The sequence below is a fragment of the Paramormyrops kingsleyae genome, chromosome 3 (assembly GCF_048594095.1).
Source record: "Paramormyrops kingsleyae isolate MSU_618 chromosome 3, PKINGS_0.4, whole genome shotgun sequence".
Taxonomy (NCBI): domain Eukaryota; kingdom Metazoa; phylum Chordata; class Actinopteri; order Osteoglossiformes; family Mormyridae; genus Paramormyrops; species Paramormyrops kingsleyae.
In genome coordinates this window covers 21,982,513-21,999,681 of record NC_132799.1, presented here as the reverse complement: position 1 = coordinate 21,999,681, position 17,169 = coordinate 21,982,513, and the positions used below count along the sequence as shown (strand labels likewise).

General features: G+C 45.6%; 1 protein-coding gene across 1 annotated transcript; it reads left to right on the top strand.

The window, feature by feature from the left end:
• The first annotated feature begins 6,892 nt into the window (after nucleotides 1-6,892).
• On the top strand, nucleotides 6,893-14,664 carry LOC111860130 (aldehyde dehydrogenase 18 family, member A1). Its single transcript, XM_023843512.2, has 18 exons — nucleotides 6,893-7,039; nucleotides 7,427-7,548; nucleotides 7,879-8,030; nucleotides 8,182-8,331; nucleotides 8,433-8,537; nucleotides 8,607-8,765; nucleotides 8,866-8,956; nucleotides 9,085-9,209; nucleotides 9,441-9,585; nucleotides 9,700-9,773; nucleotides 12,202-12,301; nucleotides 12,379-12,599; nucleotides 12,733-12,870; nucleotides 12,951-13,146; nucleotides 13,240-13,361; nucleotides 13,447-13,633; nucleotides 13,719-13,814; nucleotides 13,962-14,664. The coding sequence occupies exons 2-18, from the start codon at nucleotides 7,446-7,448 to the stop codon at nucleotides 14,162-14,164; spliced, it is 2,367 nt and encodes a 788-aa protein (XP_023699280.1). The 5' UTR covers nucleotides 6,893-7,039; nucleotides 7,427-7,445; the 3' UTR covers nucleotides 14,165-14,664.
• The last annotated feature ends 2,505 nt before the right edge of the window (nucleotides 14,665-17,169 follow it).

Sequence of the window (17,169 nt, the reverse complement as noted above, 5' to 3'; positions counted from 1 at the left end):
AATAAAACAAAATAAAAAAACTGTTATATTAACAAAATCTGCTTTGATAAAGAGCCTACAAATTTTTTGCAACTTTGTTTTTGTAAAATAAAAGCCACGTTCATATTAGATTTCAAAACTGATTCGCAAAATGAATGCATAAAACTTTGTACAAACACGCTTGCGCTGCATACACGTAACAAAACGTTTTTGTACAACGCGTCTAGAAAATAAAACACCCGAACATTTTAAAACATCTGTACATCTTACTTTGAAAAACTTTCATGTTACATTTTAAAACATCTGTACATCTTACTTTGAAAAACTTTCATGTTACATTTTAAAACATCTGTACATCTTACTTTGAAAAACTTTCATATTACATTTTAAAATATCTGTACATCTTACTTAGAAAAACTTTCATGTTACATTAACAAATTCATTCGATGAAATACTTTTAAAGACGTACAACACCCTTTTGCGATGCTGCTAGTTTTACATTTCAGTATCCAAAAGGTTTCCCCACTAGTCAACAATCTGCGTTTGTCGTAGACGTCCCTGACATTTTTATTGAGGGCTATTAAACGTTTTCACGTCGCGTTTGATTTTGTTATAGTGCGGCATTATGGGGAATTATAAAATAAACCTCTAGAGAATTATATAAATAAACTGAACTGGTCTTATCTTACCTTACATGTATGGACATGCCTTACCTTTGTCATGCCCCGCTCCATCCGATCCTACTGTGTGCCACGCCCCCTCGTTAACCTCATGTGGAATCCCAGTGTTTTACAGCTGTTTCGGATTGTTGTCATTAGTTCAGTGTATTTAGTCCGCGTTTCCGTTTGTATCCCCAGTCCGGTCATTGACGTTGTGATGTTGTTTTGTTGCGTGCTTTGTGTGTTTGGCATTAAACTCCGTATTCCCCGATCCCTGGCTTCCGTGCGCCTGCTTCCCCGATCCGTGCTGCACGCGACCGTAACAGAATGACCGGACTCCAAAGAAAAAGACCAGGTACTTCACCGGCACAAAGGCTGAGGGAGGATCTTCCTGGGGTTCCGCAGATGATCCCCGCGAACTACGCGTTCTGCGACCCCCGCCTATATTGGCCGGATGCTGACCGGAGGTCAAAGCCGGCTCCCAAGGTGCCTGGCCGCACAGCAGCCGGATCGCGGAGACACAGAAGGCGTGAGGGCGCACCAGAGGCGCTCTTGGTCAGGTCCGTGTCTCTTTCCGCCGCTTACCCTGCTGGGCGCTGTGAGAATCCCAGCCTGATTCTCCACCCGGCGGTGTTCGCGGGTGACGTCACCGCTGCTTCGCCTAGGCGGACGCCCGAAGCCCGTCTGCCCGCCGCTTCTCTGCCTGAGCCAGCCGCCGGCCCCTTCTTCGGGACGCGCCTAGCTCTTAAAGGGGCCAGGTCCATTAGGGACGCTATCCCGCTAGTTCCGCGATTTCGGACGCGGGCAAAGCCCCCCGTTGTTCCAGAGGCTGCAGCTCCCCCGTGGTTCCAGAGGCTGCAGCTCCCCCCGTGGTTCCAGAGGCTGCAGCTCCCCCCGTGGTTCCTGTGCCGCCTGCAGCGCCCCCCGAGGTTCCTGTGGCGCCTGCAGCGCCCCCCGAGGTTCCTGTGGCGCCTGCAGCGCCCCCCGAGGTTCCTGTGGCGCCTGCAGCGCCCCCCGAGGTTCCTGTGCCGCCTGCTCCAGCTGCACTACCCCCTGCTAGCCTGGAGTGGGTGGCCCCTGCCCAGTCCCCTGTGCAGACTCCAGTGCTCCCCGGTGACTCCCGCGCCCGCTGAGGCGCCCCCGGTGACTCCCGCGCCCGCTGAGGCGCCCCCGGTGACTCCCGCGCCCGCTGAGGCGCCCCCGGTGACTCCCGCGCCCGCTGAGGCGCCCCCGGTGACTCCCGCGCCCGCTGAGGCGCCCCCGGTGACTCCCGCGCCCGCTGAGGCGCCCCCGGTGACTCCCGCGCCCGCTGAGGCGCCCCCTGCTGGCCGAGTACCCGCGGCCCTGCCTGAGGCCGCCGCTCTGTCCATCCAGCCCAGCTCGCCCGCGGCCCCTGAGCTCCCTGCGGCTCCCGAGGCCCCTGTCTCCGAGGAGGTCCCGGATTGCTGCCCTTATGCTCCTCCCTCTGTAGTAGAAATGGAGGGGGAGCTTGAGTGGGACCCCTCGGGGATTGCCTTGACTGCCCCCGTGGCTTCCCCTGTGACTGCCCCCGTGGCTTCCCCTGTGACTGCCCCCGTGGCTTCCCCTGTGACTGCCCCCGTGGCTTCCCCTGTGACTGCCCCCGTGGCTTCCCCTGTGACTGCCCCCGTGGCTTCCCCTGTGACTCCTCCACCGTCACCCCGGTGTGATAGTGTGTTCCTTCTGTGCCCTCTGTGTCTCCCTTCTCTGTGTGTCTCTCTGTGTTCCCGGTCCTTTGTTGGGTTTTGTCTTGGTTCCTGTCCTTGTTCCTGTTCTGTGTCTCTGTCTTGTTTCCTGTTTCTCGTTGATGTTTTTTTGGTTTTTGTCTTTCAGGTCCTGTTCCCTGGTCTCATCTCGTCCGTCGCCGCCTCTTGGGCGCGCCCGGTGTGCGCGCCTTTGGGGGGGGGTTCTGTCATGCCCCGCTCCGTCCGATCCTACTGTGTGCCACGCCCCCTCGTTAACCTCATGTGGAATCCCAGTGTTTTACAGCTGTTTCGGATTGTTGTCATTAGTTCAGTGTATTTAGTCCGCGTTTCCGTTTGTATCCCCAGTCCGGTCATTGACGTTGTGACGTTGTTTTGTTGCGTGCTTTGTGTGTTTGGCATTAAACTCCGTATTCCCCGATCCCTGGCTTCCGTGCGCCTGCTTCCCCGATCCGTGCTGCACGCGACCGTAACACCTTGATTTTGTTTTAATTTATTTAGTTTAAATAGAGATTCCTGACAAAGTCAAAAAGCTTTGATCCAGTATATATAACTCTTAGAAAAAAGGAGTCTTGGGGGTGCTATATAGAACTAATGGTTCTAACCAGAGGAAATATAACCATTGCCTTCAAATAGGTGTTATTTCTTTTAATTGAGAATGTCCAAGGAGTGTCATATATGTACCAAGCTAAAAGGTTCAATATGGAGCCTTTTGTTTTAAGAGTATGCACAAATATATGTGGTGCTTTTATGCATTTTAAACTTAAAAACGGGTCGGTGCCGACCCTAACAGCACAGGAAGGTTAACTCATATTTGTGCGCAGACGATGTACTTAACGGGTGAATCGGGAAAACAAAACTTCAAACAAAATTTACTATAAGACAAAATGTCCAATTTGATGTGTGGCCCAAATTATTACAGATGACCCGGATGACCTACAGGGATGTACATAACAGGTGCATGAGGAAAAACCAAAACTTCAAACAATATTTACTGTAAGACAAAATGTCCAATTTGATGTGTGGCCAAATTAGTTTGACCGCGATTTGACCTACGCTGATGTAATACAACGGCTGCATGAGGAAAAACACAAACTTGAAACAAGTTTGAAAAAAAAAACCCTACCACACAAGGCCAAACTGTTGCTGCTGCAGGGGGTGTCAACACACACCCCCAAACTGCTGCTAAGCGTTCATTGGACCAACCGGGACCTTCCCAAGGTACCACTCCACAGGCACCCCCGGCGTACGCTTACACTCCATCAGGTAACCGACCTGCTCAGCCCCCGTGCTCAGCTCCCTCGTAGCACGGGGCTATTCGGCGGACAAACACCACTCATAAGCACACAATTCACTCTCCTCAAAATAAAATAATATAATAGAAATAAATTAATAATTAAAATGAAAATAAATAATTCATAATAAATAAATAAAAAATATTAATTAATAAATAATTTTTAAAAACACCCCCTCTCCCAACGTCACTAGTCGTGACGTCACATGGCTCCGCCCCAGACCCGCCCACCTAGTGAACTTTTGACCCGTGACCTTTTTGACCTTTGGGTCATAAATCTTTTTAAAAGAAGCGGCATTATCCAACTCTCTCTGACAATGACCCTCAACACACAGCAAAAGCAACCCAGAACTTTATTAAAGCAAAGAAGTGGAATATTCTCAAATGGCCAAGTCAGTCACCGGATCTCAACCCCATTGAGCGTGCATTTCACTTGCTAAAGACTAAATTACAGATAGAAAGACCCTCAAACAAACAGCAACTGAAAGCTGCTGCAGTAAACGCCTGGCAGAGCATTAAAAAGGAGGAAACCCAGCATCTGGTCATGTCCATGAGCTCAAGACTTCAGGCAGTCATTGCCTGCAAAGGGTTTTCAGCTAAGTATTAAAATTTAACATTTTATTTGCAGTTATATTAATTTGTCCAATTACTTATGAGCCCCTGAAAGGAGGGGATTGTGTAGAAAAAATACTTTAGTTCCCCACATTTTTATGCAATGTTTTTGCCCTACCCACTGAATTAAAACTGAAAGTCTGCACTTCAACTGCATCTGACTTGTTTCTATTAAAATTTATTGTGGTAATGTACAGAACTTAAAAATTTATATTTAAATATTTATGGTCCTGACTGTAGCAGATGTTACTACTGTGTCATAAAATGTCCTTAACAGTGTCCTGCACACTTTGCAAAATCTGTCTTCCCAGCAGGTGGAGATGACTTTGACCCTTCTTGTACAGGGCATCTGTATTGTGTGACCAGTCCAGTTTGTTATTGATGTGAACACCCAGGTATCTGTAGACTGACACAACCTCTACATCCATGCCCTGAATGTTCACCTGTGCAGAAGGAGTCATAGTGCGGTAGAAGTCAAGCACCATCTCCTTTGTCTTATTAGTGTTTATCTGGAGGCGGTTCTTTCCACACCATTAAATAGAGTTTGTGATGACCTCCCTTGCATTCCAATTTGTTCCCTTTTGATATGCATCCAACAATGGCTGTATCATCAGAGAACTTCTGGAGGTGACAGTTGTCCGTGTTGTATCTGAAGTCCGATGTGTGAAAAGGAGAGAGCACTGTACCTTGCAGAGTTCCCGTGCTATAGCCTATCACATCAGACATGCAATCATAAAGTTTCACATACTGTGGTCTGTTTGTGAGGTAGTTGGAGATAGAAGCAGCCAGATGACAATACACCCCAACAACTTTCATCTTCTCCCTCAACACTTGCTGTATTGCATTGAAAGCACTGGAGAAGTCAAAAACATGACTCTCACAGTGTCCTCAGTGTTCTCAGTTCATTTGTTCAGATGAACTCAAAAAATGCAAGGCCTGATTGCTGCAGAACCATCCTAGAAACTGATAAGAATTGATTTGTCCTGTATTATATGTATAGGATATTCAACGTTTAACCCAATTCTACAACTGTGGTACTCAAGTCTAGTACTGAGTCCACATATGAATGGACTCAGTTTTGACATGCATTCAGATTAATTTTCACTCTGACTTGACTCGAACTTGAACACTAGTGACTTGAAAATCTTCCAGGGTCGATCTGAATCAGTAGTGTATGCCTGCAGCTTTAGCATAGCATATATTACCTTCAGTATTTTTCAAACATTGTGCCCATGAAGGTAACTCACATCCTCGACACATCTGTCAACACTTGGAAAGGAAACATAAAGACAAGTACATAAGACTAGCAAAATCAGTTTGTCAAGAGGCAATGACTGACCAAGTGTCCAGCCACAATTTGTTTTACATAGTAATCTATTGATAGCTATTCAGCTAGGTAGCCATCATCTTATAATAATAATTGTTATAATTATTATATCTTATAATAATAATTATCTTGCCCACCTGTCACGGGCGACAGTGAAGTTTGGAATCAGATCACAGGGTCAGTCAGTGTTCAGCACCCCTGGAGTAGCTATGTCTAAAGGTCTTAAGGGCCTAATGGTGGTGTAATCGATCTGCAGGAGCACGAATCAAAGCAACTTTTTCAGACACAGTTGTCCTTACCTCCATCATGCACATTTAAGCCACAAACTGCTCATTGCATGTTTGTTTCCCAAAAGCAATGTGCTCAATGAATATCATAGATAAAAAACGTACTAGATCTTCCACTGAACATTGTGTGTGTGTGGTTTATCATTATATTTGCATTGTGTGTACTTTTAAGAAAATCACAAAACTTTTAATAAAAAGTTTGTTAAATGAAAAACTTGTGTTTTATGGATTTTTTGGTTGCTGAACCAATTTTAAATGTGTTCAGCAGGATACAGTCATGTTACAATTAAATTAATAATTACTGCAGGAGGCAGTGTAGGTGTTTCTGCTAGCGTTACCTTTGTGTATGGCAAATTATTCATTTCTTAATTGAAAATAATTATTTATTTGATTGAACGGATAGATTCGGATTCAGCTGCTCAGCACCAGTAATGGTCTCATCTCAGACTTGCTCTTCTGTTGGACTCTTGACTCAGGCTCGTTATTTAAAATATATAATTTTGACTCGGACTCAACTAAGGTGGACTCGAACAGAATACTTCAGTCAATATCCAGGCTGGCCGACAGAGGAGGTGACCAAGTCCAGTGGCCTGTACTACGAAGCAGGGTTACCGGCTTATCGGGGTAACTTGTCGGATTTAAGGCAGAAGGGATGGTAAGCAGGGACACTAGTTTCTTTCAGTTCTTCCCATAGATTTTGAACCCATAGATTTTTACGTTTGTACAATTACAAAATTTATATAACGTTGACACCTAGTGTCAACTACGGAAATAACATTTTATTTTTCTGCGTAACGCAGCTCGACGGACATGTAATTTAAACAAATCTATAATTTACGACGTATACACGCAAGAGCGAGAGATCTCCGTTTTTCTTCGTAAATTATGTTGCAGAATAGGCGGAGAAGTCGAAGTGCGCGCATGAGCGGGAGCTCGCGGTGTTTCAGCGTTTGTAGCGCTATGGATTGCGTAGCAGTGAGTCGACGTATCGCGCGTATTTCGGCGCATCTATCGTTGAAGAATAAGCGTAGGAGTGAGGGGACGTAATGCTCCGTGTTTTGGTGTAACTGGCGTTGAGGAATGACCGTAGCAGCCGGCAGCGAAAAGACGTGAAGCGGAGACGGACACGTAGAACCAAGGCAACTCTGTCAGCTTTGCCGGTGAGTGTACCTGTGTGCATTGATTCCCCACCTGGCTCTTTTGCTGTTTTTAGTACGTATATATTCCCACAGCATGTACGGTTGTTTTAGCGGCTATGGAGATTTTCTAACATATTTACAAGCCATCGAAGTGTTTGTGTGATACTTATATTTTCTCATTTGAAACACATAGCAAACAACGTGTCCAGATTGCGCAGGCGGCTCTGTTAATTTACTCGTAACTCTTGGAGTAACCTAATTATATTAATTTCCTGGTTTCTACATGAGCAGCCACGTTTCCGTCATGAAGTTGGCATATCGTGGTTCCTGTGCTGTCTTGATTAGTGGGACATTTCAGTGGGGAAACAGTGGTCATTGATTAAGTTTTCCGCTGTGTTTGTCCTTCAGGTGAGAGAAGCCACTAACCATGCTTCAGCGACTATTCATGTGTTCCCCCTTGAGGGGCCTGACACGGAGATCACGGACAGATGTCTGCCCATGGATCTGCAGAGCCGTTTCACAAGCCAAATGTGAGTCCTAACCGTAAAACTGACTCCTAAATTATAGATCACCAGAGCAGTGTCACAAGCCAAGTTTGAGTCCCATGGTGGAAGCAAAACAAGCCTCCTCTCTCTTTCCACACTTACTGTTAAAAAAGGTCATTTTTCACAGAGACCGTGTGTTTGTTATATCTGTATTGAGCAGAAACTTACACCATAGGATTGCCTCTGTTGGGTTTGTGGATCTGTACGGATCCTGAGCACAGTGATGGTCACATGCCGCGTCAAGCTGGAGCGTAGCTCGGAGTTTGGAGTCAAGTGTGCAGTAATCACATGCCAATCTGTTTCTCCTCATCTCAGTTCCTCTCCCACGCCCGCAGGGGCGCTCTCTGCCCCACCGCAGCGAGCTGAAGCATGCCAAGCGCATTGTGGTGAAGCTTGGCAGCGCTGTGGTCACACGTGGAGATGAGTGCGGCCTGGCTCTGGGGAGGTTGGCGTCCATTGTCGAGCAGGTGACACCCTACTGTTTCCTCGTGATCTGGTGCAAGTTGAATCAGCCCCTCCATTAATGTGTTGGTCTCCATAAATCTTCTCATTGCTTTGTGCTACCTGGAAATGAATCTTGGGGCTCTGTGTTGATGTTTGTTTCGTTCACTCTATAAGGTGGCCATGCTGCAGAACCAAGGCAGGGAGATGCTCATTGTAACCAGTGGCGCTGTGGCCTTCGGAAAGCAGAGGCTCAGGCACGAGATCCTGCTGTCTCAGAGCGTCCGGCAGGCCCTGCATTCGGGTCAGAATCAGCTCAAAGACATGGTGAGAACGCAGACTGAGCCAGTGAGAACAGAAGGTGGTGGGCTCCCTGTGGCCTTGGTGTCTATTTTGTCCAACAGGTTGACCACATGCTTCCTTTCCAGTCAGTTCCAGTTCTGGAGGCACGGGCGTGTGCGGCTGCAGGCCAGAGTGGCCTGATGGCCCTGTACGAGGCCATGTTTACCCAGTACAGCATCTGCACAGCCCAGGTACGGTGTCCTATTACAGACAGCCCGCTCTTCAGGCTCTGCTTTGCCTGACCTGGCTGTTTTTGGCAGATCCTGGTAACCAACCTGGACTTCCATGACGAGCAGAAGCGGCGAAACCTGAACAGCACTTTGCACGAGCTGCTAAGGATGAACATTGTGCCCATCATCAACACCAACGACGCCGTGGTGCCCCCCCCAGTGCCCAACAGCGACCTGCAGGGCGTCAATGTGCGTACTTCTTGGGGCATGCTAGGATGGCTGGGAGCAGCCTGATGCATGCTGGGAGCTGAGGTCCATTTCATGATGTGTGATGCACTTGGTGTTTCAGGTGATCAGCATTAAGGACAACGACAGCCTGGCGGCTCGGCTGGCCGTGGAGATGAAGGCCGACCTCCTCATCGCACTGTCTGATGTGGAAGGTAATGGGGCTGCTGGATTCGCCAATTACAGTGAGGAGTGACACTAGAGCCAGCAGTATAATAGGTAATAGCTGCTGCTTTTTAATGAGGGCAGCCATTGTCTAATGGTCACCTCCTCTATCGGCCAGGTTTATACGACAGCCCCCCAGGAACAGATGATGCCAAGCTCATTGATATTTTCTACCCTGGAGATCAGCAGTCTATCACCTATGGAACCAAGTCAAGAGTGGGGAGTGGGGGCATGGAAGCCAAGGTCAGGGAGGCGGGAGACATGAATGTTATGGTCAGCGGTGGGGGGGGGGATGGGGAGGCATGGAAGGCAGGCAGTCTGACTGGGTAGTCTGACCGGCACTGGTGTTTGTCACGACTGTCACACATGTCACGCAATAGGTGGCTGTATGGTGCATCACTGGGAAAATTAGTGTTGTGACCATATTCACCAAATAGTTACACGGTCATGTGTCCATCTTATTGGGGGTTGCAGGTGAAGGCCGCCCTGTGGGCACTGCAGGGAGGCACCGCGGTAGTTATTGCCAATGGGACACACCCCAAGGTCACGGGGCACGTCATCACTGACATCGTGGAAGGGAAGAAGGTCGGGACCTTCTTCTCAGAGGTGAAGCCGGCAGGTAAGTAGCTGTCAGGCCTGGAGATCCTTCTTCATGGGTGACACCTGGAGGTGTACTGTTTCAGGGCATTCAGTAAAGTTTAGTAGTTGTTCAGAACATGCTGATACCTTCCAGGCCCCACTGTGGAGCAGCAGACTGACATGGCGCGCCAGGGGTGCAGAGTCCTGGCGGCCCTCCTCCCAGAACAGGTAAGCTTCATTCCTCATGTGCCTAGGAACTCGTTTATAAAAAAGTTGCATAGGAACCATCCTACATTTCATCTGGGATAATTTCTGAAAAACATGATTCAGAGAAAATGAATGCACATACAAGAAAAACTTGAGTACACCACTCTCCTAGATGTGCAATCTATAAATCGCAAAAATCGTGAGTAGCTGAATGGTTTTAGATCACCACTTTGGAAAATAATACCATTAGCATATAAATGAGCTCAAATCAAAGCCGTTATCATCTGCTGAATAATAGCGAGCTGCAAAAAGAAGACTGTTAGCAAGGCTGAAATAGAGGTCCTGTTGGCAGAGATGCAGATGCCTGCAGGGATGCTGTTTGGGGGCCTTTCCAGTCGTATTACTACAAGGGATGTCACAATACTAGAAATTCAGCAGTCAATGCCAGTGCCACTGGATATTGTAGTACCCAATTCAATATCATGAATCAAATTAAAACAATAAATCCCACATACTTCAGCATACACCCCTTTATCAAAAACATTTCAACATTACAAAAACAGCAGTGGCATGTAGCCTTCAAGTATTTAGAACAATGCTGTGCTTAAATTACAAATAATCAACTTCTTTATGGCACAGTACTACAATTGCAATAACTGGCTGAGATATGGAAAAAATATGTAAAGAATAAATAGATATAATAAGTAAAATGAAAGAACTAATAATATTATAAAAAAATTAATTGCTAAGGCAGTGCCTTGCATGTGCTTGGCATTATTTTCTACAAGTAGGATATTATGCCAGAAATGGAAAGGCGAATAAAAAAATCTTAAAAATGGATCAGGCATTTATTTAACACGTTTATTTACAGTTTTTAAGATGGGCTATGAGAAAATAAAAGGCGACAGATCGCAACACTAATCGCAACAATCTTAAAAACAAATGTTATGTAGCTCAGTAATTAAAACTTTACAGTATAAATATTTTTTTAGCTGTATAAGTAACACTAGAAATCAGTTTGCGATGTTAACATGATGTGGCTGTGAGGATTTGAACCAGCCCATGTTTATGTAGTACAAGTGGTTCAAGAGTAATAAGCATTTTATTTCAGGTATATCCCTTCAGAGGGGAATGATAACACTTGTAGGTGCATGCTGCTCCTGTCATGTCTGAATGAATTGCATCCCCAGTACCTGCTGTACTGTAGAAAGACAGGCACTGTAATATTTTCAGAATTTTGACATCAACTTGGTACTGGATTTTGTGACATATGTACTCTGTAAAATCAAGACCATCTGGCCGCAAAGCTTTAATGACGTAGCTCTTCGCAAACAGTACCTGGTTACCCGCCATTTGTCATCATCCAGAGGCTTACCTCCCACACTGTTGCATACCCAGAGTGCATCACAGGGTTGGATAAGTGATAGTTTGGGCTACAATATCATGGCATTCCTTAAGCCCATTAGTTCTAGATGGGTGCACCACTGCTAAGGACTACCAAACCATTCTGGAGGACCATATTCACCCAGTGGCTCAAATATTGTACCCTGAAGGTAGTGCCTTGTATAAGGACGATAATGCACCAATACACACAGCAAGACTGGTGGCAGAGTGGTTTGATGAACATGAAAGTAAGGTTGAATATTTCCTATGGCCTGCACAGTCACCAGATCTGAATGTTACTGAGCCACTTTGGGGTGGATTAGCAGCAAGTCAGGAAGCATTTTCCTCCACCAGCATCACATAGTGACCTGGCCACTGTTTTGCAAGAGGAATGGCTCAAAATCTTTTTGACCACTGTATCTGTCATTCCCAAGACAAATTGATGCTGTATTTGTTGCAGAAGGAGGCCCTCTACCATGCTAGTAAATTATTGTGGTCTAAAATCAAGTGTTTCAGTTTTATTGTCTAACCCCATGCATTTTAAATAAATTTCCTTGAAGGATATGTTAGTTACGCTAATAAGGTTTTGGAAAACCAACGTATGTGTTTGTATTGTTTTCCACAATTAGCTTCGCCAATGTTGCTTTAATGTAATTACTTAATTTGCACAATAAAGTAAATAAATTAATAATCACATGTAGTCTTAAGTGTGTTCAATCTAGCAGTAAAACAGCATCTACTACTACAGTCATATTTTATTATAACAATGATGATTATTTTAAATTATGCGGAATCAATTAAGCAACAGATGATCATGCTGGCGCTCTTAGATTTCTAACTACCTGCAGTACCCCAACACTGCCACAAGGAAAAGTGTGTATGTCAAGTCTGAACTTCATGTTAGTATAAATACTTTTCCCATATCAAAGACTGTTTTTATAAACTGATCTTTGGCTTAGATTTGACTGTATGATCAGATTTGTGCTTAAGAATGTTTCATAAATGAAGCCCCAGGCACACATTTATCTGGAACGTTCCATGGCTCTAATGGAGCTGGTGATTGCAGAGGGGAGAGATCATCTGCCACCTGGCTGACCTGCTGATCGAGAAGAAGGACGAGATTCTCACTGCCAATAAGAAGGACATTGATCTGGCAGTGAGTTCAGGTGACAACCCCCCAAGCCCTTGCATGTGAGCGTGTCTCCTAGGTGTTTGTGTTTGAGGAAGGTTCTGTTTCCCCCAGGCCGGCTCTCACTGCCCCTGCTGAAGCGGCTTAGCCTCTCGCCGGCGAAGCTGAACAGTCTGGCCATTGGGCTGCGACAGATCGCCGTAGCATCGCAGGGCAGCGTGGGTCGCGTGGTGCGGCGCACACGCGTAGCCAGTGGTCTGGAGTTAGAGCAGATCACAGTGCCCATCGGAGTGCTGCTCGTCATCTTCGAGTCACGACCTGACTGTCTGCCGCAGGTGGGTCTGATGAGTCGATGGGCTGTTGATGTGTCCTGCATTCACATGCCGACGCCAACTCTTGCTTGGTCTGATGGGTTGGCAGGTCATTGATGTGTCCTCTCTCCACATACCACCAACATTCTGAATGCAGGTATCTGCTCTTGCCATCGCCAGTGGCAACGCCCTGCTCCTCAAGGGAGGGAGGGAGGCAGCCAACACCAACTTCATCCTGCACCAGCTAACCCAGGAGGCGCTCTCCATCCATGGGGTCCGGGACGCGGTGCAGCTGGTAAGAGGCAGGGGTGAAGTTTGGGTGGAGGTCACATGGTCACTCTGGCATTCCTGTGTCATCTGTGTTGCCTGTCACAGGTAAGTACGCGTGAGGAAGTGGAGGACCTGTGCCGCCTGGATAAGATGATCGACCTGATCATCCCACGAGGCTCCTCCCAGCTGGTGCGGGATATCCAGCGAGCAGCCAAAGGCATCCCCGTGCTGGGCCACAGTGAGGGCATCTGCCACGTCTATGTGGATGCGGAGGCCAGCATCGACAAGGCCATCAGCATCAGTGGGTGACGTTCGCCCTCCTGTGACATATACACACACACACACACTTGCCTGCTCATACTCAGCGCTCTGAGGTTGACGGCTTGTGATCTAGTCAGAGACTCCAAATGCGACTACCCTGCGGCATGCAATGCCATGGAGACGCTGCTGGTGCACAGGGATCTGCTGAGGACACCACTCTTTGACCAGATTATTGACATGCTGAGGGTGGAGAAGGTAAATGATTGTACAAATGCAGAGGAGCGTTTAACTGTAAGGTTCCGAGAGGCTCGCTGTTCCCTGCATCCCACCCATGTTTCAGGTGAAGATCCATGCTGGGCCTCGATTCGCTTCCTACCTGACCTTCAGCCCCTCGGAGGTCAAGTCCTTGCGCACAGAGTATGGTGACCTGGAGTGCTGCATGGAGGTAGTAGACAGCATGCAGGATGCCGTGGAGCACATCCACAAATATGGCAGCTCACACACCGACGTCATAGTCACAGACAACGGTGAGTGTCAGTGCCTTGGGATGAGCCGGCTTCCTCTAGCCCTCCTTTCCACACACCATAACAACCGCCCCTTCCCTCTGCCCAGAGGAGACTGCTGAACGCTTCTTGCAGCAGCTGGACAGTGCCTGTGTCTTCTGGAATGCCAGCTCCCGCTTCTCCGATGGATACCGCTTTGGTCTGGGTAGGACCACCTTTTCATTGTCCCCGCCACCAGCATTAAGGTTTACTCCTGCCAGTAGTCAAAGCTCAGGATTTACTACTGTTACTCCACTACTATTTGTTAGAGTCAGGGTTGCTCCGTGGTGCAGTATGGGCTTGTCTCCTCCAGGTGCCGAGGTGGGCATCAGCACAGCTCGGATTCACGCCCGGGGGCCCGTGGGCTTGGATGGGCTCCTCACTACCAAGTGGGTGCTGCGGGGCAATGGCCACACAGTGGCCGACTTCTCCGAACAGGGCTCCATGAAGTACCTTCATGAAGACATTCCTGTGCCCAGCAGGAGCTTTGGCATTCCTGGATTTAGTGTCTCCTGATCCAGACCAGCAACCTCTGCCTGAATCTGCTGGCTCTCCAAATGATCTTATGAACAGCTAATCGCAGTACCTGTTGAGGTGAAAAAAATCGGACTATTATAATAACAAGCTAGAAGCCCCAGAATTACCAAAGTTTACACTTATAACTTGATCCCACCCTGGCCACCTGACCTGTGCCATGTTGATGGTTAAATTGTACTGTCGATCTTTACAAACTTAAAGGCAGCACACTGTAAGAACCTGGTGTCATTAAGATGGAATCTCTGTCCCTGTCTGCTGGCAGTCTGTGTTCCACTATTTAATCTGTAGTTCCACACATTGGATTCAGAGGGACTTTCTCAGTAGAGCGTTTAGTTTATCAGTGAGGACCAGGTGGAAACTGCCTCACTGTAGTATTAGCATTATTATTAGTCAGAGCTCTGTGTCCCAGTGTTACATTCCAGGAGAAACTGGCCAATCGTGTCATTTTACACACATGCAATTAAAGTTTTGAAAAATAATTTGCTGTCATTTTTCAAGTTTCTCTTATAATGTCTTTGTAGAGAATCTTAAGATATTTCCGTAGTTAAAACAATAAGTTCTCTTAGTCATGTCAAATGTGGTGCTGTAGTATTAAGTATGTTCCAGCAGATGGTGCCAGATGAACAAGCAAGTGTCTGCTGTTCTGGTTTATTTTAAGATAAACCAGTCTGCAATCAGAAGTTTAACTTTTAAATACCAAAGTATTACCTTTTAAATGTTCATACACATCGTACTGTAGAGCAGGGGCAGTTTGAGATATTGTTGGGCGGTACCGGTTCATACTGAAAACCGTATTTTTATTTTTATGATATGAATTTTTCTTGTACTGCAATACTGGTTAAAATAGCATACACAACGTTCAGAAAGTGGCGCAGCTGGAAACTGTTTAAGGGGGGATCTTTTTCACTGCTGTACCACTAAAAATGTTGAAAATAATGAGATACTGGGGTTGTCAAAAAAATCGATTCTCAGATACTAATCGATATTAAAAATTAGTATTTGATTAGATACTCCTTTTCACCATTATTGATACCAACAGTGTGGTTTTCGCCTCATTCGGCACACTTCACACAGCACCACTACGGTGCATGCAAGCCCCTCCCCTCTTAATAGCTGCTGAATGCTTTTTCGCTGGTTAACACACAAAAACAAAAGTGCCGTTTGGAGGTATTTTGCAGATGAGCATGGAAAGGCTAAGGATGTCGATAAGCCTCTATGCAAACAGTGCTACAAAGGTGTAGCGACAAAGTAGCACATCAAACTTGGCGAAGCATCTTAAAGACCGACATCCCGGTCTTTATGAGAAATTTCGCCAGGTCAGTAAAGCTCGTGTTCCAGCAACACTGAACTATTAAACATTTATCAAAAATGTTAACTTGGCCAGCGCACACCTTAACATTAACCATTTATCTATAAGCAGTTAGCCAACAAACACGTTAGCTGTATGTTATCATTAAGGTAGCAGGCGCTATGGCTAATAATAATATAATGTGGGAACAATGCAAAAACATAAAATTGTGTCCTGTAAAATGTGGCAAACGCCCAGTCATAATTAAAAAAATATCATTGTATACCGTGAAACAATATAACTTACCGTGATATGAATTTTTTGGTCATACCGCCTAGCTCTAGTTTGAGACATAAAGCTGTACTGGGGCACAGGCACAGGCCTCCCACCCCCCTTACTTATATGATTTGAATGTGAGATTTTACAGGAGCACAACACATAAATACCGGGGTACATGCCCCAGTAAAAGGGCTCTAGCAACAGCCATGCAGCAGAGTTTGTGTCTGTGTAGGTTGAGATGTCATTGTGTATCTCCCACCACTGGAGGGTAGTGTGAGTCGTAAGACCATAAGAAATTTACAAACGAGAGGAGGCCATTTGCCCCATCAGGCTCATTTGGGGAGAACTCGACTAATAGCTCAGAGTTGTTAAAATCTTATCTAGCTCTGATTTAAAGGAACCCAGGGTTTTAGCTCGCACTACACTAACAGGAAGACTATTCTGTACTCTAACTACACTAGCTTCTGTACTTATATTTGTATGAGTGAGTTTCCTTGCCTGCAAGCTTTTTACATGTATATTTTAAAATTACTATTTGTAAATATAAATAATATTTTTAGTTACATATAAAAAAAAAATAATTATAAATGTTAAATGAAAATGTTAAATATAAATGTTAACATATGCAGATTACCTTGTTTGCATGGAAATAGGCGGTAATGATGAAAGTGTGCTAAGTGGCTGCTGATGATGGAGGACTTAATGGTGACTTCCGCTCCTTTAGAGGCGATAGAACGTGCGGTTTCGGCAGGTTTTCGCCCTGCATTATGGAGCAGATTGAAATTCAAACACAACATGCCAATTTATATTTACATTTAACATTTAAATGTAACATTTATATTTATTTACATTTAACATTTAAATGTAACATTTATATTTACATTTAACATTTTTTAACAGTGACATTTAAAAAATTTTAACATTTACATTTCCATTGATATTTAACATTTACGTTTAATATTTACGTATAAATACTCTTTATATTTACAATTAGTAATTAAAAAAAATATTATACATAGCAAAAAGTTGTGATGATTTTTAACACTGTTTATTTCTAGCAAAATGTTGAAAAAGTGGCAAGTAAGAAAGGGCTTAGTGCCTGTACAAACAGCACCCCATCCATAAATACCAGGCACGCGTATGCGCTTACAAGCAGAGAACCCATCCTCATTACATGCTTGGGTCTGCACAATATGGAACGCCAAACAGGTCAAAAACATGTGAATTTTAACGTGTAGAATAGATGTGAACAACACATGTTAACTTCATGTGGCTAACGTGTTCTTAACGTGTATTCTACGTGTTTTCTATGCGTTAAAATTCACATGTTTTTGAGCCATTCTGCCACTTGTCCAGTTTGAACGGGTGAATATCACTGGTTGCTGAAGACTAGGGTTAAACCATTTCTGTAGGCATG

Bases quoted from the DNA above. Each gene is read 5' to 3' on its own strand.
- LOC111860130 (XM_023843512.2), top strand. From the start codon at position 7,446: ATGCTTCAGCGACTATTCATGTGTTCCCCCTTGAGGGGCCTGACACGG. The intron at 8,538-8,606 runs GTACGGTGTCCT...TGTTTTTGGCAG, and splicing joins ACAGCATCTGCACAGCCCAG to ATCCTGGTAACCAACCTGGA. The intron at 8,957-9,084 runs GTAATGGGGCTG...TCTATCGGCCAG, and splicing joins CGCACTGTCTGATGTGGAAG to GTTTATACGACAGCCCCCCA.